The sequence below is a fragment of the Blennius ocellaris genome (assembly GCF_963422515.1).
Source record: "Blennius ocellaris genome assembly, chromosome: 9".
NCBI lineage: Eukaryota > Metazoa > Chordata > Actinopteri > Blenniiformes > Blenniidae > Blennius > Blennius ocellaris.
In genome coordinates this window covers 867,745-895,244 of record NC_137658.1, presented here as the reverse complement: position 1 = coordinate 895,244, position 27,500 = coordinate 867,745, and the positions used below count along the sequence as shown (strand labels likewise).

Sequence of the window (27,500 nt, the reverse complement as noted above, 5' to 3'; positions counted from 1 at the left end):
GTGAAGTTAGCTTAAGCCTCATTAAGCATTCAGACGGTTTGAAACGGAAAGAAAGAGGTTTTGATTTGGCCTCCGTCCAACTGGAGAGGAAACGTATTCCTTTCTTTTTTAGTACGATCTTCCTCTGAAGAGACTTTCGTTCTGACTCTTTGAAGGAAATGTGTGTCTGTGTGTCTGTGTGTGTGTGGGAGCTGTCCATACCCTGGTACTGACTACCGACCAATGACACTCATCTTCTGATGTCTGCTGACAGAAAACGGGCCAATGGCGTTGCAGCAGCTCTGCTGTTCCCGGGTCTGCTGTTGCGGGCGGTCGGAGGCCGTCGGACCCCCCGTGTGGCTGGTCTGGGAACAGCAGGGCTGATGAACGGCCTCTGGTAGCTTGGCCTGTTACTGCACGTCTGTGTTGGAAGCAACTGACCAGATGTGACGTTCTCCTGGCTCCAGGGTCTCGCTTCAAATCGCATGCAAGCAAGCGTTTTGCCCCAGTGCAGCCGCATTTCTCTCTTTGCGCCCTGCGTGTTAATATATTTTAATGGACTGTGCAAACAAAACATAGAAATGAGCAGCCAAGTCTGGATGCTTGGACACATTTCTGGTTTAGCTCCTGGTATGTATTTGAATTAAATAAGCTGAAAGTGTCTCTTTTATTTTATTTTTTTCCCCCTATATTGTCAAGATTTATGATCCTGTATCAGATGTGCCCTCTAGAATCCAGGGTTTCTTTCTGGGGCGCTATAAACACAACTTCAGATGATAAAAGTGTAAAGTCTCTAGTAAAGCTGCACTATTTCACATCCGTCACTTGGACATCGAGAGGTTCTGGAGGGTCGCCACACTATCAACTTCTTGGTTGGAACTATGGAAGCACCGATCCAGGGTTTTTTTCACTTCTGATCCGATCCCGATACCTGAATTCAAACATCTGCCGATACCGATATTATACCGATACCGGAGCTCTGTTTTACTTCAATAATAATATTGTCATAATTGTTGATTTTAAATGAGGCAGTCATAAACTGGTCTCCACAGTAAAGTAATAAATGTAGGAATGTTTGCATGTTTTCTCTCCACAGACAACTTGAGGTCAGTAGAAGGTGAGAAAAGGAAGCAGGACAAAGTATTTTAGTTCCATGAGGACAATGTGGGGGTCTGAGTGACGTCATGGTCTCTAATAAACTACTTCTGTCTTTAAAACCCCATGGGAGACTTTTCCCCGTTCCAATACTTTTTCCACGAGGTTTCCATGTGAGAGTTTTTCCTCAGCTTTAAAATGAGGTATTACATGTGTTGCTACGCGGACTAGCAAGCGAGCTACGTATGTTTTTATAGATTTTCTCACCTGGGATCTTTACGTTCAGCACGAGCGGGCGACCTCGCCAAGATGGCGGCGCTGTGGGAACGCCACAGGCGGCACCGTGAGGCGTCCAGTGTTTTACATCCATGTCACATCAATGTCACATTAATTCAGGTTCACGTTTCCACTCCCAGCCTGGAAGTAACTGTTGTGTTTCAGCACTTTGTACGTGCGCCATTGTCTCGCGGGCATGAATGGAGCCTGGTACTGACCTGACGTGTTCCTTTGTGGCCGGCGGGCCGGCGGCTCGCCGTCGTGGAGGAAAGGGGGGGGGGGAAGTGGTTAGTAAGACGCTTGGGAAGAGAAAGGAGTGGACCTGGACTTCCAGTGTGAGCGACGGCTGGAGCTTTGGAGCTGGAAAGCTCGTCGTGTGAAAGTGTCGTCGCTGTTGCAGACTGTCACAGACCGTCAAACCCCGTCACAGACCGTCACACGCTGTCGAACCCAGTCACAGACCATCACAGACTGTCAAACCCCGTCACAGGCTGTCGAACACCGTCACAGACAGTCACAGACCGTCAAACCCCGTCACAGACCGCCACACGCTGTTGAACCCAGTCACAGACTGTCAAACCCCGTCACAGGCTGTCGAACACCGTCACAGACAGTCACAGACAGTCACAGACAGTCACAGACCGTCACAGACCGTCACAGACCGTCACAGACCGTCACAGACCGTCACAGACCGTCACGCTGTCGAACCCCGTCACAGGCTGTCGAACACAGTCACAGACAGTCACAGACCGTCAAACCCCGTCACAGACCGTCACAGGCCGTCAAACCCCGTCACAGGCCGTCAAACCCCGTCACAGGCTGTCGAACACAGTCACAGACAGTCACAGACAGTCACAGACCATCGAACCCCGTCACAGGCTGTCGAACCCCGTCACAGACAGTCACAGACCGTCAAACCCCGTCACAGACAGTCACAGACCGTCAAACCCCGTCACAGACCGTCACAGGCGTCAAACTCCGTCACAGACCGTCAAACCCCTTCACAGGCGTCAAACTCCGTCACAGACCGTCAAACCCCGTCACAGACCACTACAGGCGTCAAACTCCGTCACAGACCGTCAAACCCCGTCACAGACCGTCACAGGCGTCAAACTCCGTCACAGGCGTCAAACTCCGTCACAGACCGTCAAACCCCGTCACAGACCGTCAAACCCCGTCACAGACCGTCAAACCCCGTCACAGACCGTCACAGGCTGTCGAACCCCGTCACAGACAGTCACAGACCGTCAAACCCCGTCACAGACAGTCACAGACCGTCAAACCCCGTCACAGACCGTCACATGCGTCAAACTCCGTCACAGACCATCAAACCCCGTCACAGGCGTCAAACCCCGTCACAGACCATCAAACCCCGTCACAGACCGTCACAGACCGTCAAACCCCGTCAAACCCCGTCACAGACCGTCACAGACCGTCACACACCGTCACAGACCGTCACAGACCGTCACAGACAGTCACAGACAGTCACAGGCCGTCGAACCCCGTCACAGACCGTCAAACGCCACATCGCTGAGGAAGTTGTGTTCCGTCAGCCCAAACTAATCAATGGCAGTACGAGACATTCCGGCAGCACTAATGGAGCAGATCAGATCAAACACCAGCGTCTGCATACGCAATTACACCGACACGAATACGCTTTGTACTCGTTGTGCTGATTACTTTACTTTTTCCTTTACCAGCAAGGTGATTTTAATTCAAATTAATCTCATTAAATTGACTTATTTACTTTGATTAAATTGTTGTTGTTTTTTTTTTTTAATCCGAAACATGCAGTTTGTTATTTTTTTTTATTTATTGTCTTTTCTGAAACTTGACGACGGTCTTTCTGTAACGGGGGAACGTCACGCTCCAAAGGACATTTATCTCTCAATCAAATTGCAGTGGTTGTACATGGAGCGGGCCGGTTAGACCGCCCAGTGCAAAGAGACCTTTGTAAAACGACACTGGCAGTAATCTCACGTCACGCCCGTGCGTTGGTATAATATGGAGAATTACATGCAGAGATGCGTTTTCCTCCTGCGGTGGAGCTTCTCATGCACGCCGAGTAAAAACAAGCTGCATTTTTTTTTTTTTTTTTTTCAAATGGCCCGATCTGCATGAAAACCGACGGTTTGACGGCGCGACCTTATAGTGCAAAACAAAGACGTTCTGGCCCGTTGACACGTCGGTCTGCTGACTCGCACTTATTCCCACAGACGTCATCATTCCTCATTACGATGCAGGTTGCCTGGAAGTGTTGCTCTCTGTGTTTTGAGAGGTGGTGGAGACGGCGTCCCCCGTGGGCCACTGGGCTTTTGATGGCTCTCCGGTGGGGGTTTTTCTTTTTATCCTTGAAACAGTCTCTGTACTTACGTCCGTACGTCCGTCCGCTCGAACATTTCTACCTATATCTCGGCAACCCCTGGGCCCACAGTGACGAAACTTCACATGTGGATACATCTCAGAGGGGGAAGGGATACTATGGTGACCTTGACCTAATTTGCATATTAAGTAGGTCACAGGGTCACAAAGTGCTTAAAAACACATTTTGGGCTCTGGAGGCCTAGGTTTTTGAGCTAGGGCTCTGAAATTTTATACACACATGATACACACTCCAGGGATAACCTCCAGTACACCAAGTGACCTGACCTTGACCTTGAAGATTGGTAGGGTCTGAAGTTTGCTCGTCATGGTTGCACAATACATGTATTTTCATATAAACATTTCTCCTCATCTCTCAGCAGTTCCTGGGCCCACAGTCACCAAACTTCACACATGGACACTCCACCTGGGGAGAAGGGGCATCCTGGTGACCATGACCTCATTTGCATATCAGGTCACATGGTCACTAAGTGCATAAAAAACACCTTTTGGCTCTGGAGACGTATTTTGACATAGCTTATGAAGAAGACCTTTCAGATTCTACATAATGATCTACTAGGACCCATGGAACACCCTCTAGTGTACCAAGTGTGCTGCCTTAGAGCTGGCTTTGTGAGAAAATATAAAGCCCTCCGGCGGGGGATTAGCCCAGCAACGGCCTTCTTGTTATTATTATTTATATTTTTGCCCAGCACTGATTCCAGGAGATGCACGGTTCAGTTAGAATGAACAACCAGGTCTTTGCATGTGTTGTGACCGAATGTCTATCCCCACTATTGCTCTGCCGTGTACCCTTTTTTGCAGTAGCGCTACGTTTGCTCGGGTGACGTAACACAATCAAGAGTATTTCTGAGGAGTTCAGTTCAGGCGGCGTCTCCCCACCGCGGACTGTATTTTGCTCTTTAATTAAGGGGCGGCGTCGCCCGTCGGCTCCGTTGGAGGTCAGGTTTCTGGGCCTCCATAAATTGTAGAGATAACGCTTTTCTCGTGTTACGTGTTCAAGTCCAGGCGGAGTCCGGCCCCCCTTTTGTTTCAGGGCTCCTGAGCCGTTCTCCTACTTGGATCAAGCCGGTAACTGCGTCAGCTTAAATCTGGCACGCGGGTGTTATTTCAGTAGGTCGTACTCGGTTCGCTCTTTTCACTCCCGTCTTGAAATAATAGATAAAGCCTCTTGCGGAATGCAGCTCCTGTCAGGTGTCGGAGAAGGATTAGGCTCGACTCAAATCTGGTATATTAGATAATTCACTACGGTCGGGGTGTCTTAACACCCCTAGTGGCGACATATCCCACTGCAATGAGGGGCTCCTCTGTGTTTTTTTTTTTTTTTAAACAGTCATGATAATCATTAGATTCAGATGTGCTGAAACAGGCCTGTTAACGCCGCAATTTCAAGTGAAAGTTTTTGGGGGTCCGTTTATACGACGACGGTGGTTGAAGCCAGTGAAAACACACCGGGGTCTCCCAGGACGGATCACATGATCTACATATCTAGTCATGTGATTGTCCGCCCGCTATCAATGTTAAAGTTATAATACATCACGTGGCTTCATTACAGAAACAAAACTGCGCCCACTAGTGGCCCAACATGAAAACTGCTGTTTCCGTTTAAACGCACCGTTTTCCAAACGTGGGATCGGACAGGAAGTAGACCCTGCAGTACCAGGGATCAACACTACTGCACTGATGGTGTACATACTTAAGCCATACGTGCCTCAACTCCCATTAGAGTCTTTCTGCTGTGAATTAAACGTATGGAAATAATAACTGGTGTATTGTAGCTCGTACTCCTGATTCATAGAGACAACTTCTACCATTTTAGTCTAAAAACAGGCGTTTCAAGCTAATTGGTGGCTGTAAATCCGAGACGTCCACGGCGGGGATCGGCTCCTATACGCGTTGGACTGTACGTTGGTGTTCAGTGCAGAGCTTGACGGTCATACACTCGGGCGTCTTGCTGCCATTTCAGCGGGAGCGGCACAAGCTGACGCTAATGTCTCCGGACCAGGCTTTAGCCAGAGCGCTCCCCCGGGCGGCGCGGCGGCCGGGCTGCTCCCCTTCACACGTCCGAGGCCAGAGACAGAAATGGGGGTTTTCCTCTCTCAGGGGGGGGGGGGGGGGGGGGGGGGGGGACGGACGGAGCGTCTGCCGGCGGCGTCCCCAGCGCTCTGGCTTCGCTGTCACATTCCATCAGGTCGTCGCACATAAACAACGGTTAGATTTTTTGTTTTACCGCCGTCACCGCGGTGTTTACTTTGGATGAAAGTGAGAACACAGGAGGTAATGATGTGCTTTGCAAAACACACACACACACACACACATGCTTGCATGTTTCAATCAGGCGGGGCAGAGTTTAGCGTTTCTGTGGTTTGGGATCGGCCGTGGCGTCTGGGTTTTCCCTCTCACTCCGTAGGGTTATGGCTCAAAGGTAATCGATCAGGGAGGAGGAGGAAGTAAAAAAAACTACAGAAGCAGGTTTTAAGTGAGGTCTTCCGTCTCCACATAATTTGATACCGTGTGTTTTTAGTGCTTTTAGTGTTTTAACAATCGGTCTGAATCAGAGATGTTTTATTGGCCAGTGAAATGAGTGTAGCTCAATGTCGTACAACCAGTATAAACTATCCCCGCAGTGCAAACGGTTATGAATACATTGTGGAAAATCTCGACGGCGTCGTGAAGAACCTGAAAGTCCTGCTCTAGTTCCGCAGCCTTCATTGTCCCTGTTTTCAGAAACTCTCCTGCTCACCGAGGATTACCTGTTTGCTCTTAACCTTTGAATTGTTGTTTGTATTGAAGAAGAGTTGCTCCAACATAACCCCGTCATTCTTCTTTGACTCAGTCGACGTGGTCTTAAGAACCTCGCTGAAGTAATTACAACTCTTGTGTAATCCCAAGTAGGGGTTTTGCTCTTAACTGAGGATGTCCAGTGAAGTAGACCTGTGGAACTGCTTGTTCTCATCCGTCTGTCCGTTGATCTCCAGTAACGGTTCGTTCGGTCGGAGCCGATCCACGGCTGCTTTATACGCCATGTGTGTTTCAAATATTGTCGGTTTGTTCATCAATACGTCCAGGAGAGGTTAGGGCCATGAAATGGCGATGAAGCTGGTTCAAAACATTCAGATTCAAACACTTTTATTGACTTTGCTAAAGAAAAGGTATTTGGGTTGTCGTCTTCCTTCCTGCCGCTGGTCACACATGACCCATGTTGCTCAACACCGCCCCCCGCAGGTCAGCGGTGTCGTTACAGTTTGCCGAGCGTCTGTAAGCGACTCTGGTAATGAAAATGAGACGGAAGCTTGACTTGAGCACATTTGGACGCTATAGACCGTGGACGTCTTCTGCACCGAAAGTGTCTGATGGGACTCAGACTGTGAGATAAGAGCACTTAACCACTTCACCGCCACGCAAACGCAAGCATCATATATATATTGTTGAATTCCCTGGAGAAGCTGTGCATAGTATGTATCTCGACACTGCCTGAACGATTACTGATCATACATGCATGTAGCTTGTTTTGTGGCTTTGTGCAGCACTTTGGCAGAGAGACTCTCGTTGCTGTTTGTCTGTTTAGGATGCTGACGGTGCTGCCTGGGAATGAAGAGCTTTACATGGCTGTGAGGGGAACGGCTGCAAGTCTCTACACACACACACACAACCTATACTGATGGTGCATTTGACTCCACCTTCCTCTAACCTGAACCATAGACTGACAGTAAATATGTCTCCACTGAGAATATATGGATTTCTCTAATGGAGACCTCATTTTAGTCTCCATGGTGAGATAAGTGTATTATTTGTGGGGCCCACTCATCAACTTAATGCATTTTCTAGCCCCCCGCCCCCCCCCCCTCCCTCCTCCTCCTCCACCATCATCATCATCAGAAATAAGACGCTGATCTTATCCTTAATGTGACCCTGTTGGCAAGCTTAACTCCAAAGCCACATCTTATCCCCGACGGAAGGTAACCGATCCCCCCCGCAGCCTGCGTCGTCAACTCGGGGCTTATATTCACAAAAAAAACTGTCTTTCAGTGGAGTTTCCCGAAAGAGTCTTTGATCTCTATACGTTTTTGTCCCTGTGACGCGCGGCGACACAAGTTGCCTGTACAGTCTATATCTGTGTCTCTACGTACTGCGATTTTATTTTTTTTTTTTTTTGCGGGACCGTAGACCCAGTTGGACGGCCGCTCGCCGTCACGGCCGCGCGGACTCATCCCCGGCCTGCACAGGCAGGATTACATAACAGGTAAAATCTCCTGCACCGGCTAATGCAGGTCCAAGTTTCGCAGCAGGTTATCCAGCAGCAGCTTTGTGCAGCTCTGTCAGTGGGGGAAGGGAGGGCAAGGCAAGGCAAAGGCAAAGGCAAGGCAAGGTCTGTGGGATCAAGCCTCTTTCTTTTTTTTTTTTTAAAGAGGGTTTGTTTATTCAAGATTCAGTTAAACAATGTTACCTTGGAAATCGCAGATAACTCTTCCCTCCTTTCTGACCCTACAGTCGACATATAACAACGAGTAACAACAAGCCAGACGTGTTGACAGGAAACACAAATACAATAATAATACTGACAATAAAATACATCAAAATGCACACGGAAACGTAGGCTTTCCTTACAAATTATTAGTATACAGTTATACAATTTCAGCTGCAGCCATCTTTTGAAAATAGGCAAGAAAAGGGTCCCAAATGTCGTGAATTTTTTTTTAACTGAGCCTTTTGTTGTGTATCATGTGTGTGATATATGATGTCACTGACCCAGAGTCTACATACGGCTGGTTCTGGATCCTTCCATCCTCCTCCGAGCCATAAAGTCAGTGTCTTACCACAGGTCCTGGAGAGGACCTGGAATATTCTGCTCCAGAAGTGATGCAGTTTTGAACAAGTCCAGAACATATGCATGTTCTCCTCCATGACACAGACCATCAGGGACATTGAAGTGCAAACTGTTGATCTCTCACGTTGTTCCAGTTCAGTGTTTTCATGTGTTTCTTGCGTTACATGAGCAGAAAGCCGCTGCAGCCTGGCGAGCAACATTTCTGCAGGATGTCTGAGTGAGAGGGGAGCGGCTTTAGGTTTCACCCGTCACAACCGAACCCTTTTCACCTCTTGCTCTTTCTTCCACTCTACTTTTTTTTTAAAGTCTTCAAGTGTGGCTCGTCTGGGTGAAACACCCGGATGTCAGTCGCACACGAGAGCCTTACCTTCTCTTCCCTACACCTTCCATCCTCCATCATCCTCACCAAAAACCAGAAGCGCCTCCATTATTAGACTTTTTTTTTTTAATCCTGCGTCAGTATTTTCTGCAATAAACAGCTGGGAAGTTTTAGCTTACGTCTCATTAATGCAACAAAACTGCTGCAACTTGCTTTTCTTTTTTTCTTTTTTTCTGTTTTTTTGAAAGCAGCTGGGTTTCTATTCATGCAGCGAACCAGAAATCGCTGCTGATTTTGTTCCGGTTCCCTGCTGAGCTTCCCAAACGAGTTCTGACGATGTGGTATTCCATTTGTGCTGCATCGACCCGCTCCGTCAAACAGCAGGGTCCAACAATCTGATCTGGCTTTTTTTCCTTTTCTGTGACTTTATGAGTTTGTAGAGAACGAACGTTCTGAATGTAATTTGATAGGACGTCGCACACAAATGTCTTGTTTTCCGTTCGTCCTCAAAAATACGACCTCAAAAATGCAGACATCTCTCTGATTGCATTTGTTTTGCAGAAATCAAAAGAGAAATTGGATTTTCGTTGCGACGGAATACTTTGATCCCGAGTTTTTCTCCATCCCTGCTGCACTTTCCAGTTTGAGCATCGATGCATCACATCTATTCCAGCAGTGAAGCTGTTTAAACTGTATTATTTAGAGTATTTTTTGCATTCAAATCAATGCTCTTTTATTCAATGTCGTCCCTTTTCTTTACCTCCGTTCCTGCAGCATTAACATCTCTTCTTTCATCACCGGTCTCTCCTCCTGTACTGTAAGTGAGCTGAGCTGAACCGACTGCAGAAAATTATGCATTTGTCAATCTCAACACGCAAACGGAGCATTAATAGTTTTTACAACTGACTTGGAAGCGTTCCAACACGAACCCTCATAAAGACGAGACCAGACGGTGAAGCCGAAGCGGAAAACGAGGCAATTAGTGAACAAACGTGACCTCGATAGGCTGCGACGTATTGTTTTTTTAATTTCTGGAATGTGGTATTTCTTCTTTCACAGGTTCACATAATTACCAGTAGATTAGGATCCAACATAAAAACGTCAGGACTCACTTTTTGTCACTTTGATTCATTGCCATCCTGCACCTGCTCTTTTAAAGAGCCATAAATCCAGACGCCTACGAGGTGCGGGCCTCGCCGCCGACTGCTATAAACCACACACGTGACCTTTGCCCCCCCCCCCCCCCCCCCCCCCGCTGAAGATGTTCCTCCTCCAGTCTGGAAGCCACAGTGAGGCGCTCTGTTCTCGGCGCTCCGGCCGCTTGAAAGCAGCTCTTCTCCCGTCGCACTGAGCAGCTTTGTGCCGCCCGTTTGGCGGAGGCGGCCAGGATCTCGCTCTCTGGGCTGTTTTACATCCCCCCCCCCCCCCCCACCCCCCCCAGCAAGCCGAACAGCCGAACCCTTCGCACGCAGCTCGTTGGTCGGACTCTCCTCGCATTCCTAGCGTCCCTCTCCCCCCGGGCTCCTGTTCAGTATCGCCGCCATCCATCTGGCTGTTCCCTCATCTGGCTGTTCTGGTTCCCCATCTGGCTGTTCTGGTTCCTCATCTGGCTGTTCTGTTCCCTCATCTGGCTGTTCCCTCTTCTGGCTGTTCTGTTCCCTCATCTGGCTGTTCCCTATTCTGGCTGTTCTGTTCCCTCATCTGGCTGTTCCCTCGTCTGGCTGTTCTGTTCCCTCATCTGGCTGTTCCCTCTTCTGGCTGTTCTGTTCCCTCATCTGGCTGTTCCCTCTTCTGGCTGTTCTGTTCCCTCATCTGGCTGTTCCCTATTCTGGCTGTTCTGTTCCCTCATCTGGCTGTTCCCTATTCTGGCTGTTCTGTTCCCTCATCTGGCTGTTCCCTCTTCTGGCTGTTCTGTTCCCTCATCTGGCTGTTCTGTTCCCCATCTGGCTGTTCTGGTTCCTCATCTGGCTGTTCTGTTCCCTCATCTGGCTGTTCTGTTCCCTCATCTGGCTGTTCTGGTTCCCCATCTGGCTGTTCTGGTTCCTCATCTGGCTGTTCTGTTCCCTCATCTGGCTGTTCCCTCTTCTGGCTGTTCTGTTCCCTCATCTGGCTGTTCCCTATTCTGGCTGTTCTGTTCCCTCATCTGGCTGTTCCCTATTCTGGCTGTTCTGTTCCCTCATCTGGCTGTTCCCTCTTCTGGCTGTTCTGTTCCCTCATCTGGCTGTTCTGTTCCCCATCTGGCTGTTCTGGTTCCTCATCTGGCTGTTCTGTTCCCTCATCTGGCTGTTCTGTTCCCTCATCTGGCTGTTCTGGTTCCCCATCTGGCTGTTCTGGTTCCTCATCTGGCTGTTCTGTTCCCTCATTTGGCTGTTCCCTATTCTGGCTGTTCTGTTCCCTCATCTGGCTGTTCTGTTCCCTCATCATCTGGCTGTTCTGTTCCCCCATCTGGCTGTTCCCTCTTCTGGCTGTTCTGTTCCCTCATCTGGCTGTTCCCTATTCTGGCTGTTCTGTTCCCTCATCTGGCTGTTCCCTCTTCTGGCTGTTCTGTTCCCTCATCTGGCTGTTCTGTTCCCTCATCTGGCTGTTCCCTCTTCTGGCTGTTCTGTTCCCTCATCTGGCTGTTCCCTATTCTGGCTGTTCTGTTCCCTCATCTGGCTGTTCCCTATTCTGGCTGTTCTGTTCCCTCATCTGGCTGTTCCCTCTTCTGGCTGTTCTGTTCCCTCATCTGGCTGTTCTGTTCCCCATCTGGCTGTTCTGGTTCCTCATCTGGCTGTTCTGTTCCCTCATCTGGCTGTTCTGGTTCCTCATCTGGCTGTTCTGTTCCCTCATCTGGCTGTTCTGGTTCCCCATCTGGCTGTTCTGGTTCCTCATCTGGCTGTTCTGTTCCCTCATTTGGCTGTTCCCTATTCTGGCTGTTCTGTTCCCTCATCTGGCTGTTCTGTTCCCTCATTTGGCTGTTCCCTATTCTGGCTGTTCTGTTCCCTCATCTGGCTGTTCTGTTCCCTCATCTGGCTGTTCCCTCGTCGTCCCGTCACTTTAAGACCTTCATCCTCATCCTCAACCCGTCGCCATGACGCACTCAGGACTGTCGTAACAAAAAGTTCCTCTGTCACATAAAAATCTACTTTATGTTTCTCAGTATCGGTGAACAGACTTTTAATTTTATTTTCTATGGCCTCAATTGTAATCGACTTTATATCGTAAAACATATTTACATGATGTTGATCAGGAAATGCTGACATTTCATGAGTGTTTTACTTTTTTTTACTCGTTTCAAACCTTTATTCCTCAACATGCTCACGTCACATGATCACAACTCCTAGAAAACCTCGATTTAATTTTTACTTTAATTTCTTAAGAGTCGCAACACGACACCGAGGGCGACCGGCTTGGTACCAAACGGGGAGTTTTATAAAAAAAAAAAAAAAAACACCCACAATGAAACCGCAGTTTCTTTGACCGTTCAGCTGCATTTTGCAACCAAAGGCTTGACTTCATGTTGAGATTATTGTCATTTTCAGTAATAATTGATCAGTTATCCCTGATCGGTGGCGGTTGTACCGGCCGGCAGGCGGCCACATGGCGGCGGCGGCGGCGGCGGTGGTATGAGTTTGACGAGCCCAGGGCTGCAGGGTTCCTCCGGTTCGCGCTTCAGAACTGGTCGGTTCACTCCACATGTCGCAGTTGTGTGACAAATGTTTGGCAGGTTTTGGCGGTGGAGTCATCGAGGACGCGGCTGAACTTGTACGCTACAGGAACCCTCTACCTTCTACCCCCCAAACGGGTTCCGTCACGTTACCGTCTGAACCGCGGGACTCGGTTCCACCGACTTCCTTTCGTCTGAACAGAAACATGATTCCTCAGGCTGGTTTGACTCTTTTTTTTTTAATCACCGGAGCTGCACACTTAGTTTCTTTAATCGCTCCATTCTTCTCTTGGCCTCGCCGGGTGACTCCCTGCCGAGATAAGAATGGTCCTGCGGAGTTTGGCGTTTGGTGTTTGGCGGCGTCGGGCATCACGCCTCCTCCTCCTCCTCCGCCCACGATCCGGTCCGTCCAGTCCGGTCAGGCCGCCTCCCGCCATTGTCCCGATTGTTCAGGTTAATTTGGGCCCCGGTGGCGTTTTAATCACCGGGAGCCGGCTTCCGTGGAAAGTCAAAGCTCAGCATTTAGTGTCCGTGAGAGGTGGAGTCGGGACACGAACCCACAAACTGAGCTGCTGGGGTGTTTTGTAACCGGAACGTTGAACTGGCGCCGGGTTTTCCTGGTGTTTCTCCGATGGTCTCTGCTGCTCTGAGCCTTGTTGTTGGAACGTTAACGAGATTAAACCCAGATTGAAGGTCTCAAGTTTTGCGTTTTAGATTAAAAACAGTGTCAAAGGGTGTGAAAAAGTCCAAATAAACCAGTTTACCCGTTTAGATTTTCACATCAAATGTGAATCTGGTGTGAAAAAAAAACCACATTTTAATTCCCAACTAAAACATTTGAGACGGTAATTATTTACCTTTTCACTCTTGGATGGAATTTATTGTTGTTTTTATTTTATTTATTTATTTTTCCTTTTCCCCTGCATTTTAACCCCAAACCTTTTAAGAACGAGCCTGACGCGCAACCAAAACGTATCCAAGTCGTATTTAAATATAATCATTTCCACGCGACTTTGCTGAAGAGCAAGTGTCTCCGGCAGCGCCCCCTGCTGGACGCCAGGAGCGTTGACGCTCTGTGGTGACACTTCCTGCAGAGAGCGACGACGAACGAGTGACTTTTGTTTTCTGTCGTATAACAAAAGAAACAAAAAGCTGAATGTGCCTCAGAGACGGAAAATACCTGTGGATGGATTCTATAATAACACGTGTGTGTGTGTGTGTGTGTGTGTGTGTGTGTGTGTGTGTGTGCGCAGGAAGAAGTCCTTCCTCTTCTCGGCGCTCTACGCCGCCTGCATCCTGGGAGGTCGTCATGTCATGAAGCAGAGGGAGAAGTTCGAGTTGAGGAAGCCGCTGGTTCTGTGGTCGCTGACGCTCGCCGTGTTCAGGTAAGGCGACGACACACCTTCTTCCTGGGCGTAGGGACGAGGTAGGGACGAGGCGACAAAACAAAGTGACGGGATGTGAAGACCTGAGGTCGCCCCCTATGTACGAGATAGAATATAACCACCCCACGATTAAATCATTCAAATTATTTAACTGTTTTTAGTTTTTTTTTTTTTTAATGTGCCGGTTTGTTTTTAATGGATTTATCTCACTAATGCTTTTTGTGTTTGTGTTTATCAGATTTGTTTTAAGTCCCCTGTCATTACAGTATTTACAGTATTTATAATGTTGGTGTCTGGTGGGAGAGGGTTTAGGTGATAAACAGGGCCATAGACCTATAGAACTAGAAGCTACTGACGCTAAGAGCAGGAGGAGCAGGCAGGGCCATAGACCTATAGAACTAGAAGCTACTGACGCTAGCAGCAGGAGGAGCAGGGCCATAGACCTATAGAACTAGAGTCTACTGACGCTAAGAGCAGGAGGAGCAGGGCCATAGACCTATAGAACTAGAAGCTACTGACGCTAGCAGCAGGAGGAGCGGGGCCATAGACCTATAGAACTAGAAGCTACTGACGCTAGCAGCAGGAGGAGCAGGGCCATAGACCTATAGAACTAGAAGCTACTGACGCTAGCAGCAGGAGGAGCGGGGCCATAGACCTATAGAACTAGAAGCTACTGACGCTAGCAGCAGGAGGAGCGGGGCCATAGACCTATAGAACTAGAAGCTACTGATGCTAGCAGCAGGAGGAGCGGGGCCATAGACCTATAGAACTAGAAGCTGCTGACGCTAGCAGCAGGAGGAGCAGGGCCATAGACCTATAGAACTAGAAGCTACTGATGCTAGCAGCAGGAGAAGCAGGGCCATAGACCTATAGAACTAGAAGCTACTGACGCTAGCAGTAGGAGAAGCAGGGCCATAGACCTATAGAAGTAGAAGCTACTGACGCTAGCAGCTGGAGGAGCAGGGCCATAGACCTATAGAACTAGAAGCTACTGATGCTAGCAGCAGGAGAAGCAGGGCCATAGACCTATAGAACTAGAAGCTACTGACGCTAGCAGCAGGAGGAGCAGGGCCATAGACCTTTAGAACTAGAAGCTACTGACGCTAGCAGCAGGAGGAGCAGGGCCATAGACCTATAGAACTAGAAGCTACTGACGCTAGCAGCAGGAGGAGCAGGGCCATAGACCTATAGAACTAGAAGCTACTGACGCTAGCAGCAGGAGGAGCGGGGCCATAGACCTATAGAACTAGAAGCTACTGATGCTAGCAGCAGGAGGAGCGGGGCCATAGACCTATAGAACTAGAAGCTACTGACGCTAGCAGCAGGAGGAGCAGGGCCATAGACCTATAGAACTAGAAGCTACTGATGCTAGCAGCAGGAGGAGCAGAGCTATAGAGTTATAGAACTAGAGGTTTAACGGGTTTGTGATCAGGGATTTACTTCTAAATTTCTATATGCTCTGTCTTCTTCTGTGTTTTTGGTGTGTCTGGTGAGTCACAGCGCCCCTAAAGGCCTGGCAGGTGTACTACATGTGTACTACACGTGTACTACATGTGTACTACATGTGTACTACACGTGTACTACATGTGTACTACAGGCCCTGGAGCCTCGTGTTGAGCCCAAACGTTGAGAAAAAGATGGTTATCTCCGTCGTGTGGATGTTCCCTGAAGATAAAGATTCTAGAGCGTCTCCAGGGTGAACACCGGAGTGACGCTTGTCCTGCTCTCTCTCTCTCTGCAGTATATTCGGCGCCATCCGTACAGGAAGCTACATGACGTACATGCTGATGACGAAGGGCCTGAAGCACTCGGTGTGCGACCAGAGCTTCTACAACGGCCCCGTCAGCAAGTTCTGGGCGTACGCCTTCGTCCTCAGTAAAGCGCCGGAGCTGGGTGAGTCGGGCGTCGCCTTGACAACTGGCTCATACCGCCGCCGTACGCTAGGTGGCGGCGTTGAGTCACTTCAGCCTCGGAGGCTCGTCGTCAACAAGCTGTTTAGACTTTTAAAGCGTTTCTCTTTGGTTCTCCAAACATGTTCTAAGCAGAAAAATTAGGAAACATTTTCTCGAGTAATCCTGTATAAATACTCTTCACCACTAGAGGGCAGCACAGAACTTTGCCGGTGAAATGTAAAGTGACAGACGTCAGTGTGGTTCATCTCCACCTCCTGCTACCATCTTGTATCAAAGTACTGTGTCAGTGACAGTGATGGAGAAGTTTTTGAAAACCAGGATCTCAGCTCTTCATCCATCAGGTCCAGGTTTCACACTGAGGGAGGCACTATTAAAAAAAAGTCCTTGCTTTCTGGATTTACTGGATTCCTGTTGATAAAACTTTGATGAGAAAGACTTTATATTGTTAATAGAGGCTACAGAGTTTCAAACAAAAAAGTGTGTCTTGGCTCAAAAAGGTAGAAAGACACTGGTCTGAAAGCACAAAGATATTGTTAATTATCGTAATACTTTAATCACTATCACGCAGCTCTGATGAGGACGGTTGTTTCTCATCACACTAACTATTTGAAGTTAAAAACATAATTACTGAACTGAAATATTGCCGTAATGTGTCGAGTAAATTAGGAGGAAATTAAATATAAATAACATGTACGTTTTTTTTATTCCTCCTCTATGTTGTAATGTTTATTTTGGCTTTAACCAAATGATAAAAGGCATCAAAACCTCAACGTTCAGCAGATTTATGACTTTTGCAGCGTCTAAAGTCCCATTATACAATAATCAGTGTTTTATTCAAAAGTATGTTTCGCTAAACTCCATTAAAAAGCTCTATATTTGTGAATTTCTGCCTGTAAGTCGCAGCTATTTCTTTTCTTACACCTGCTGTTTGAGCTCCAGGTCTGGACCTTGACCTTGACCTTGAACCTTGATTGTTAAGCGGCAGACGTTCCTCCGTCAGTCTGTGGTCTAAACAAGTTTATCTGTCAAGAACACGGCGTCACTGGTTGTTTTTATGGAATTTTCTGCACGGTGGGCAGAAATGGTGACGACATTCTTCCAGTGGAGATTAAAAAAAGTGTTGAATTTTCTAGTTTTCTGCATTAAATTGCTCATAAACTGGTCGAAGTCGCTGGAATCAAACCAGCAGGATTTAATCTGATTTATAAGATTTCGTCTTAAATCTGTTGAACTAAATTAAAAGTGCAGCTCAACAGTTTGTATTCTGACGCAATGCACCTCAAATAAATCTTCATTTACACTAAATTCACATCAATCGTTATCCTACATGAGAATCTTAATGTAACATTCCTCTCAATCTTTGACTCTCTAAATTAGAGAAAAATGTAAAAGTTTAAAATTTAACCTGAAAACCTTCTTTTGATTTTCTTACACTGAAACTGAAGACTTTTATTGTTTCTTTCTTTATTCCTCCTACTAATAAATCAATTCGACAACATCTCTGAATATTTTTCTATTGCAGACAAATGTTTTTCCTCTTTTTATTCAATCGGGTCATAATTTGAATATTTTAAAACCTTTTTGGTTTTAATGCCAAACGTCAGAATATTTCACCTCCAATAAACACAAATAAAATGTATTTCACTCTTCAGATTAAAAGTCACTTCTCAGGTTTCATATAAACACGTTTCACTGCATTTTCTTCCTTTTGTGTCTCTTCACGCTGCAGTTCATGAAAACACAGTGACCCCTAGTGGTCAAACCATGAAGCGCAGCATTCAACTTCAAAATGCAGTTTTTCTATCATTTCGTATCAAAATATCAAGATATTATGAAAGAAATTAACTGACTGAAGTGTGAGGAATTATTATTTTACACTTGTGATCCTGAAACTCAGAATGACCGGATCTTAAGTTTGAAAGAAACGTGAGTTGATTTGGAATTAATTCACACAAAAAAAGTGATTAACTGATTAAAGTGAATTAATTCACTGTTGCCTTGAATAATTGACTGTATTTGTGTTTTTGCTGTCTGTTTCCTCCTTATTTCTGTTATTTGATTTATGCTTTAATTCTCCGACTGTAATTGTGTTTCTGACTGCATTTATGTTTTTCTTACATTTACATTTTACTGACTGTATTTATGTTTTTCTTACATTTACATTTTACTGACTGCATTTATGTTTTTCTTACATTTACATTTTACTGACTGTATTTGTTTTTTTACGACTGTATTTGTTTATTCCGACTACTTTTTTGTGACTGTTTTTCTTATTATTTGTTTTTTCCGACTTTTTTAGAACTTTGTTTTTCCGACTGTTTTTTTTTTTTTTATAACTATTTCTTTTTTCTAACTGTATTTATGTTTTGTATGACTGATTTACCAACTTTTTGTTTTTTTTATAACTTTTTTGTTTTTTTTCTGACTATTTGTTTTTTTATAACTTTGTTTTTTTGACTATTTGTTTTTCTGACTTTGTTTTTCCGACTGTTTTTTTTTTTTGCTATTTCTTTTTTTCTGACTATTTATGTTTTTTTTAAGATTTATCTGTTTTTTCTGACTTTTTCTGACTTTTTTATTATAAGTATTTGTTTTTTTCTGACTATGTTTTTTTAAGATTTTATCTGTTTTTCGGACTATTTTTCTGACTTTGTTTTTTTACGACAGTTTTTATGACTATTTGTTTTTCTGACTGTATTTATGTTTTGTATGACTGATTTACCAACTTTTTGTTTTTGTTTTTTTATAACTTTATGTTTTTTTTCTGACTATTTGATTTTTTATAACTTTGTTTTTTTGACTATTTGTTTTTCTGACTTTTTCCGACTTTTTTATTATAAGTATTTGTTTTTTTCTTGACTGTATTTATGTTTTTTTTTAAAGATTTTATCTGTTTTTCTGACTATTTTTCTGACTAGTTTTTTTCCGACAGTTTTTCTGACTATTAGTTTTTCTGACTGTATTTATGTTTTTTTAAGATTCTATCTATTTTTCTGACTTCTTCTGACTATTTGTTTTTACGACAGTTTTTCTGACTGTATTTATGTTTTTTAAGATTTTATCCATTTTTCTGACTATTTTTCTGACTATTTGTTTTTCTGACTGTATTTATGTTTTTTTAAGATTCTATCTGTTTTTCTGACTATTTTTCTGACTTTGTTTTTTTACGACAGTTTTTCTGACTGTATTTATGTTTTTTTTTAAGATTCTATCTATTTTTCTGACTTCTTCTGACTATTTGTTTTTTACGACAGTTTTTCTGACTATTTGTTTTTCTGACTGTATTTATGTTTGCTTTAAGATTTTATCTGTTTTTCTGACTATTTTTCTGACTATTTGTTTTTTTCCGACAGTTTTTCTGACTGTATTTATGTTTTTTTTTAAGATTTTATCTGTTTTTCTGACTATTTTTCTGACTGTATTTCTGTTTTTTTTAAAGATTTTATCTGTTTTTCTGACTATTTTTCTGACAATTTTTCTATTTGTTTTTTTCCGACAGTTTTTCTGACTGTATTTATGTTTTTTTAAGATTTTATCTGTTTTTCTGACTTCTTCTGACTATTTGTTTTTTACGACAGTTTTTCTGACTGTATTTATGTTTTTTAAAGATTTTATCTGTTTTTCTGACTATTTGTTTTTTTTAACGACAGTTTTTCTGACTATTTGTTTTTCTGACTGTATTTATGTTTGTTTTAAGATTTTATCTGTTTTTCTGACTATTTTTCTGACTATTTGTTTTTTTACAACAGTTTTTCTGACTATATTTATGTTTTTTTAAGATTTTATCTGTTTTTCTGACTGTTTTTTTACGACAGTTTTTCTGACTGTATTTATGTTTTTTTAAATATTTTATCTGTTTTTCTGACTATTTGTTTTTCCGACTGTATTTCTGTTTTTCTGAGAGCATTTTCTCACTGTCTGATCACATTAGTGACCATGTTTCCTGCCCCCCCCCCCCCCCCTGCAGGCGACACCCTGTTCATCGTGCTGAGGAAGCAGAAGCTGATCTTCCTGCACTGGTACCACCACATCACGGTGCTGCTGTACTCCTGGTACTCCTACAAGGACATGGTGGCGGGCGGCGGCTGGTTCATGACCATGAACTACTTGGTGCACGCCGTCATGTACTCTTACTACGCCCTGCGGGCGGCCGGCTTCAAGCTGTCGCGCAACTTCGCCATGTTCATCACGCTGACCCAGATCACGCAGATGCTGATGGGCTGCGTGGTGAACTACCTGGTGTACCGCTGGATGCAGCAGGGCCAGGAGTGCCCCTCGCACATGCACAACATCGTGTGGTCCTCCCTCATGTACCTCAGCTACTTCGTGCTCTTTGTCCAGTTCTTCTTCGAGGCGTACATCGCCAAGTCCAGAGCCGCCGCCGTCGCCGCCGCCGCCGCCATCGCCAAGAAAAGCGAGTAAAGTAGAGCGAAGAAGGAGGAAGGAGGAAGAGGGAGGAAAGAAGGAAATAAATAAAAAAATAAAAAAAAGGGAGTTCAAGATGAAGAGCAGGGACCAGTGACTTGAGATGGGGGGAGGAGGAAGAGGAGGAGGAGGAAGAGGAGGAGGGGGTGTGCAGATCTTAGAAAGCCCCTCCCCCCTCGAGGCCGCATTCCGAAAGCCATCGTTCATCATCAAGTCGTTTTTTTTCCACCGGAAGTTCTTTCAATTGATTTTGTTTTTAAAAACCCTTAAAAAAATGTAAAAAAAAAAAAAAAAACTCCAGATTTGAAGTGTGTGTGAGTGAGTGAGTGTGTATGTGTGTGTGTGTGTGTGTGACCAGTTTAGCGCAGGTTTACAGGGTCGTCGGTGACGCTGCCGTGACCTCACAGACGTGATGCATGATGGGAACGCCGCCGCCGCCGCCCCCTCGCCATGACCTCACGACGTCGCCACGCCCCCCCCCCCACCGAGACGACTCGCCATCGACTTTCCAGACTGTAGTTGTGACGGCGGCGTCCGTCGGGACACTGGAGGACGAACGTGTTTATGTTTAACTGAAGTTACAAAAAAAAAAAAAAATCAAACATGCAAATTGTTTCAATCTGCTGTATTGAGGGGAAAAACAACGTATGTATGTTTAATGGTGTCTGTTGTGCTATTTGTGCTTTTGCACTGTATCAATGTTAAAACGACAAATGTTGCTGAAAAACTTAACATATGAACAAAGAGTACAAAAATACGTTTTTTTTAGTTCGTGTCTTTATTTGTTCTCGGTGACGGAACACGTTTCTTTACAAGAACCATTAAATCTGTTTAAAATACAAAACTATCAGACACAGTGGGGGGGGTGATGATGTCATCACTCCCTGCTTCAACACCTGGATCTGATGATGATGTCATCACTCCCTGCTTCAGCATCTGGATCTGATGTCATCACTCCCTGCTTCAACACCTGGATCTGATGATGTCATCACTCCCTGCTTCAACACCTGGATCTGATGTCATCACTCCCTGCTTCAGCATCTGGATCTGATGATGTCATCACTCCCTGCTTCAGCATCTGGATCTGATGTCATCACTCCCTGCTTCAACACCTGAATCTGATGATGTCATCACTCCCTGCTTCAGCACACCTGGATCTGATGATGATGATGTCATCACTCCCTGCTTCAGCACACCTGAATCTGATGATGATGTCATCACTCCCTGCTTCAACACACCTGGATCTGATGATGTCATCACTCCCTGCTTCAGCACACAAATTTATATATATATATATACCATGACTAACTAAAATGTCCCAATTAGATTAAAATCCTGTTTACACATTAATTTTAATCACTTTTATCAACTAGCGTAAAAAACGAGAACTAATTTTTACATCATAGTTTCGCCGGACTTTTAAAAAATAAAGTATAAAAGTCCACAAAACCTGGTTTTAGCGCAGCGGGGGAGGGAAACGCCGGTTCTCATGACGAGGCGCCGCCGGAAGCTGGATAACGAGACAATAATTCCTGTGTTGATGTGAGGGAACATTGAAAACATGCAGGGCTGCGGACCCCCCCCCCTCCCTCCCCCGCTTTACTGCAACTATTCTTTAATGCGTTTGTCACCAAACAACCTCAAAGTTCTTCTAGAATCTTTATTCTCACTCATTTTCACTGTTTGGGCGCTAAAACGGATTAAAAATGCTGAATATCAGCCGCTTTTATTTTGAAAACACAAAGTAGCTCGTTCAGGGTTCGGCCTCCAGTTGAAACTTTAAACCCTCCGACTCTCTGCGGGACGCTGAAGGTGGTTCCAGTGATGTCATACCGCCACCTGCTGGCACCAACATGCAACTGCAGCCCTCCCGTCCATAAATGTAAACTTCTCTTTAATAAAAGTCCAAAAAGTACCTTTTGATTCCTGCTTTTTAAGACGTTATCTGCTTATAGATCATGGATGAAGATCCTCCAATAGACGAGATTAATAAACACGCATTCATCTTTTACAGTCATTTTCTTTTCAATCAGGATTTTTCCTCGATTCTTCATCGGAAACAGTCAAGATGTAAAAACAATCTAGTGAAATGTAGAAGAAACGTCATTGTTTATTTATTTCCCATCAAACTGATCAGAAAATGTTGAAGAAGTGACGAGTTTGTTTCATCAATCAGCCTGAAGCCAAAGAAGGTTTTAACTAATTACTGCAGTTTATTATTTGTATTTTTCATTTCACTGCTAAATGGTCATTTAATTCCGTAATTTAATTAATATTGACATTTTCATGATCGTGTAAAGATTTACTGGATTAATTCACTTTTTTTTTTAATCAGTTTTAAAAGAAAGGAAACAATTGTAACAGATTTGAGTCTTTAAAGAGTAAAACTTTGCTGTGAGCTTCCCCTCAGGAGGAAACAGGACCCTGGGGGGGGGGGGGGGGTCTGGGGTCCACACATGGATTCTGGCTCATGTGTCCATGTCCAACATTAAGACCTCCTCCCCCACACATTCACACTAGTCTGCCCAAATCCCCACTAGCCCCTGTTCCTCCTGGGGGGGCTGAGGGGGGGTTGGGGGGGCTGATCTGGAGGATCAGAGCAAAGCCTTTGAGTGGGCTGCTAATTCCCTCCTCTCCCTCCTCAGCTGTCCTCTGGGCTGGACGGGGACGTGAGACGAGACAAAGCTGCGGCCATCTGCCTCAATCAGCTGACGGACAAACGACAGGAAGTGTATTGTTTTATTCATTTATTTTATTTTGAAGTGTGTCTGAGTTGCGTTTTGGAAAATAGAGTTCTGTCATGAACTGCAGTGGACGTCCTCCTCTGATCCGTCCTCCTCTGGTCCGTCCTCGTCCTCCATGTCTTGTTACTTGGTCTGGATCTATTGACCAGGTCTCCACTCAGACCTCCAGACCTCCAGACCTTCACTGAGACCTCCAGACCTCCAGGTCTCCAGGTCTTCACTCAGACCTCCAGACCTTCACTGAGACCTCCAGGTCTCCAGGTCTCCAGGTCTCCAGGTCTTCACTCAGACCTCCAGACCTCCAGACCTTCACTGAGACCTCCAGACCTCCAGGTCTCCAGGTCTCCAGGTCTTCACTCAGACCTCCAGACCTCCAGACCTTCACTGAGACCTCCAGACCTCCAGGTCTCCAGGTCTTCACTCAGACCTCCAGACCTCCAGGTCTCCAGGTCTTCACTCAGACCTCCAGACCTCCAGACCTCCAGGTCTCCAGGTCTTCACTCAGACCTCCAGGTGTAGGAGCATCATGGTTGAGGTTCTGCATGGAGGTGTGGCTAGTTTCAAATTATCCCGACTTTCAGAATAAAATGCACAAACCCCCCCCCCCAAAAAACAGCCCCGGTGGAGATTTAGTGTCTCTTTTTGCATCTGAAGGAAGGAGGTGGAGATTCAAAGTCTCAATTTCTTGGCTTAAGTTTTTCCAGGACTCTGATTGGCTGTCAGGACTCCATGCTGCTCGTCACACTGCCCCCTGCTGGTCTGGCGGCTCATAGCAGCTCAGGTGACGTCGCGATCAAATCGTTCAGCCTCAGCTTCAGAGCTCAAGACATTTCTCTATGTTGTAAAGCATAAATGGTGAAATCCCACATTTAGAATCTGCTGGTTTCCTGGTTTGTACTTGGAAAAATCCCGATTTCACCTGGAGCTGCAGAGTTTCCATGGAAACTCATGAAAAACCTTGATTTTATTGCATTTAAAACTTTACATTAACTGGATTATAAGGAGCAACATGATGGAGGAAAAAAAACAGTATTTACTGCAGAAATGTCTTTATTATCATTTAAAAAGGTGACAGAAGAAGTCCAGGTCCCGGTCCGGGGCAGAGTCGGTGACTCTGTTGCCCCCCCGTTGCCCCCCCGTTGCCCCGATTGAGCCGTAAATACAAGAGGAATTGACACCGGGGCCCCGATTCCATCTGGGCTGGAGGCTCACCTGCCTCTCAGCCCCTAATGGAGCCCAATACACAGATAAGTGTGTCCTGCCACAGAAATCAATATCGATGTGGCTCCTGATGGTTTTCTCAGTTAAAGTGCTTTGTTTTCTGCCGCAGCTCCTCCTATTAACTCCTCCCAGTCAACCTTGAGAGGAGGGGAGGGCGGCGGCGGCGGCGGCGGCGGCGGACAGATGGAGCGTGAGGACGAGACGACGTCTGGCCAATTTTAAGAAACACCAGGTCGTTATAAAAAAGTGCATTTCGGTGAGTTGAAGAAAGGCTCTGGTGACACCGGATGTTTCTGAAATAGACTTTTATTCACCAAAAATAGGACATTTTTAATTCCAGTTGCTGCCCAAAGGTGCAGAATCTGGATCTGGACCGGATAGAAAACATTTAATTTTGATTTAAAAGGGTCATGTTATGAGATCTTCACCTCCTCCTTGATTCTCCTCCATTAGAGTATCAGATCCTAGGAGCTGCATTCAGAATCTGCTGTGTCTGTGTGAGTTGGACTGGCTCCGCCCCCACACACGCCCATCTATGGGGAGAGGGAGGAAGTACTTCCTCTCGTGGCGCCATGTGCCAGAGCAGAGCTGCCTGATTGTGGGAGGAGTCAAAGGGGGGGGAGGAGTCTACCTTGATTGTGATTGGCTAAAACCCCCGATGACATCATATAGGGTTTGATTTTCTGATTGGCTGCTTGGAGCAACACACTTTTTAAAAGAGAGCGAGAGAGAGAGAGAGAGAGAGAGAGAGAGAGAGACAGAGAGAGACAGAGACAGAGACAGAGACAGAGAGAGAGAGAGACAGAGACAGAGACAGAGAGAGAGAGAGAGAGAGAGACAGAGACAGAGACAGAGACAGAGAGCGACAGAGAGAGAGAGAGAGAGAGAGAGAGAGGACACACTTTCTACACTTCTGGGGCGTCGTTCCAGATGTGGAGACGATTCTTACTGCTGGAGAACCTTCAGGAAGTGGATTTAGCAGAACATGACCCTTTTTAACCCTCTTTGTTTTTGTATGAAAATAAATAGAACCTGAACTGATAAATTTATTTTTCATTTCCTTTCATAGCAGTTTGATAATGCTGTTTGTTTTTGCTAAACTTTCTAGAAATTGGTCATTTTTCCCCCCAAAATTTCTTCAACAAACTTAAATCAAAACAAAAAAAAACAAAAAACAAAAAACATCCACATTAAAAAAAAAAAAAAACGTGGTCGTAGATTTACTCTGCTGCAAAATATAAAACCAACAAAAACCAAATCTGTCCCTTTAAACACAAGCAGTGGATGAAAGTTGTAAAAAGAGGAGATATTCTATATATATGTTTGTTTCACGTTGAAAACATTGAAAACTATTTATTTGGCCGCGGTTTGTAACAAAAAGAGATTTTAATGTCGCCTGAAAACAAACAATCTGTTTTCTGTATCTTATGAACCAGAATATTTAAACCCGTTTATCCTCCTCATCCAACAGTCTGAGTCTGTTTGTATTATTAAAACGTCTCTCAGTGACACTTTAACCATTTTAAAATCTGATTTGTTGAAAAAACTAATAAACCTAATAATAATTAGGGATAATTACCACCAAAAACTACATTTTAATGTAGTGATTGGTGCTTCTATACTAATATGATTTAAAAAAAAACAAACCCAATGTACTGAAATGTGTTTTTTATTGTGATTGACACTGAAAATATCTGGTTTATTGGTGAAAATGACGTATTTTTGTGCTGCAGTATCAGTGTTAATAGTCTAAACTATACGTCTATATACATCTTTACTCTCATTCATTATTGTTCTTATAGGAAAGAAAGAATTATTCATGAGTGGTGGTCAGAAGCTACTTTTTTCAAACTGAAGTGCAAATTCAGAAATGATTTGATACTAATGTTCAACAGATTTTTGTTTTTTTTTAGAGTTGTGGGCAAAAAACAATACTGAGTGATGAAAACTATCAAACTAGTATTTTGTATTTAGTACAAAAATACCCATGAAGCAGCGGATTTGTTGACGTTTCATTGTATTTTGCACCAGAAGATTTAATCAAAATTGGCTTTATTTTGATATTCTAGTGATTTTCAGTAGCGACAGTTTGGTTTTCGTCACATTTTCTTCCTCCAGTTCTGATTTCAGGATTCTTGTGTCTTATTTTACCAGATGAACTCAACTGTTCCAGACTTTGCAGGTAAATCAAATAACCTTCGTGTTGAACAGCAGAACTTTCATGTCCTTCAGACAGAAGAAGAGTTTTCAGTGTGTCTGACGTTTCCCGGAGTTTCCTCTCAAACCGTCGTCTCAGCAGGAAGGGACTCCGTCCTCCAGGTCTGGCGGCTTGAAAGACGGTGGAACTGGAGGGACGGGAGGGACGGACGGTCTGCTGGTTGGTCTGCAGCCTCCGGTCTGTCTGCACAGTCCACATGGTCCACACGTCTCAGGACCGGGGCCTGCAAGGGACAAGGGACGTTTAACGTGAACTGGGTTCAGTGCGTCTGGAGGACAGGGCGGTCTGGAGGACAGGGGGGTCTGGAGGACAGGGGGGTCTGGAGGACAGGATGGTCTGGAGGACAGGGCGGTCTGGAGGACAGGGCGGTCTGGAGGACAGGATGGTCTGGAGGACAGGGCGGTCTGGAGGACAGGATGGTCTGAAAGACAGAGCGGTCTGAAGAACAGGGCGGTCTGGAGAAGTGGACAGTCTGGAAGACAAGATGGTCTGGAGACGGTCTGGAGGACAGGATGGTCTAGAAGACGGGGTTGTCTGGAGGACAGGATGGTCTGGAGACGGTCTGGAGGACAGGATGGTCTGGAGGACAGGACGGTCTGGAGTAAAGGACAGTCTGGAGACGGTCTGGAGGACAGGACAGTCTGGAGATGGTCTGGAGGACAGGACGGTCTGGAAGACAGGATGGTCTAGAGGACAGGATGGTCTGGAGGAAGGGGGGGGGTCTGGAGATGGTCTGGAGGACAGGGCGGTTGGGAGGACAGGGTGGTCTGGAGGACAGGACGGTCTGGAGACGGTCTGGAGGACAGGACCTGTTTGTGAGCAGCAGGAGGAACAAACGTCTCGTCCAGGACCGGCGGGGACGACGTGTCCATCCAGTCCATTGTCCACCGTCACACAGAACTGCAGGTTCAGAAAGTCACATCAAAGACTTTTACAAAGAAAAATACTGAAACATCAAAGCTGAACTCAACTTTATATTCTATATATGAAAGAAAAAACATCGTCGATGTGTTTGAGATCAGCTTCGCACAATAATCTGTTTCATAATTTTCAAGGTTTTCACACATTC

General features: G+C 45.4%; 2 protein-coding genes across 2 annotated transcripts in view; one reads left to right on the top strand and one right to left on the bottom strand.

The window, feature by feature from the left end:
* elovl6 (ELOVL fatty acid elongase 6) overlaps positions 1–21,103 on the top strand; it is a 23,482-nt gene extending 2,379 nt beyond the window's left edge. Inside the window, exons 2-4 of the mRNA XM_080502711.1 lie at positions 13,779–13,910; positions 15,652–15,803; positions 19,791–21,103. Of these exons, the coding sequence (XP_080358837.1) occupies positions 13,779–13,910; positions 15,652–15,803; positions 19,791–20,245 (739 nt within the window). The 3' untranslated portion in view covers positions 20,246–21,103. The remainder of the gene's footprint in view (positions 1–13,778; positions 13,911–15,651; positions 15,804–19,790) is intronic.
* A 5,389-nt stretch (positions 21,104–26,492) lies between these two features.
* egf (epidermal growth factor) overlaps positions 26,493–27,500 on the bottom strand; it is a gene marked incomplete at both ends in the record, with an annotated part of 19,442 nt that continues 18,434 nt past the window's right edge. The window contains one exon of the mRNA XM_080502380.1: positions 26,493–26,654. Within this exon, the coding sequence (XP_080358506.1) occupies positions 26,493–26,654 (162 nt within the window). The remainder of the gene's footprint in view (positions 26,655–27,500) is intronic.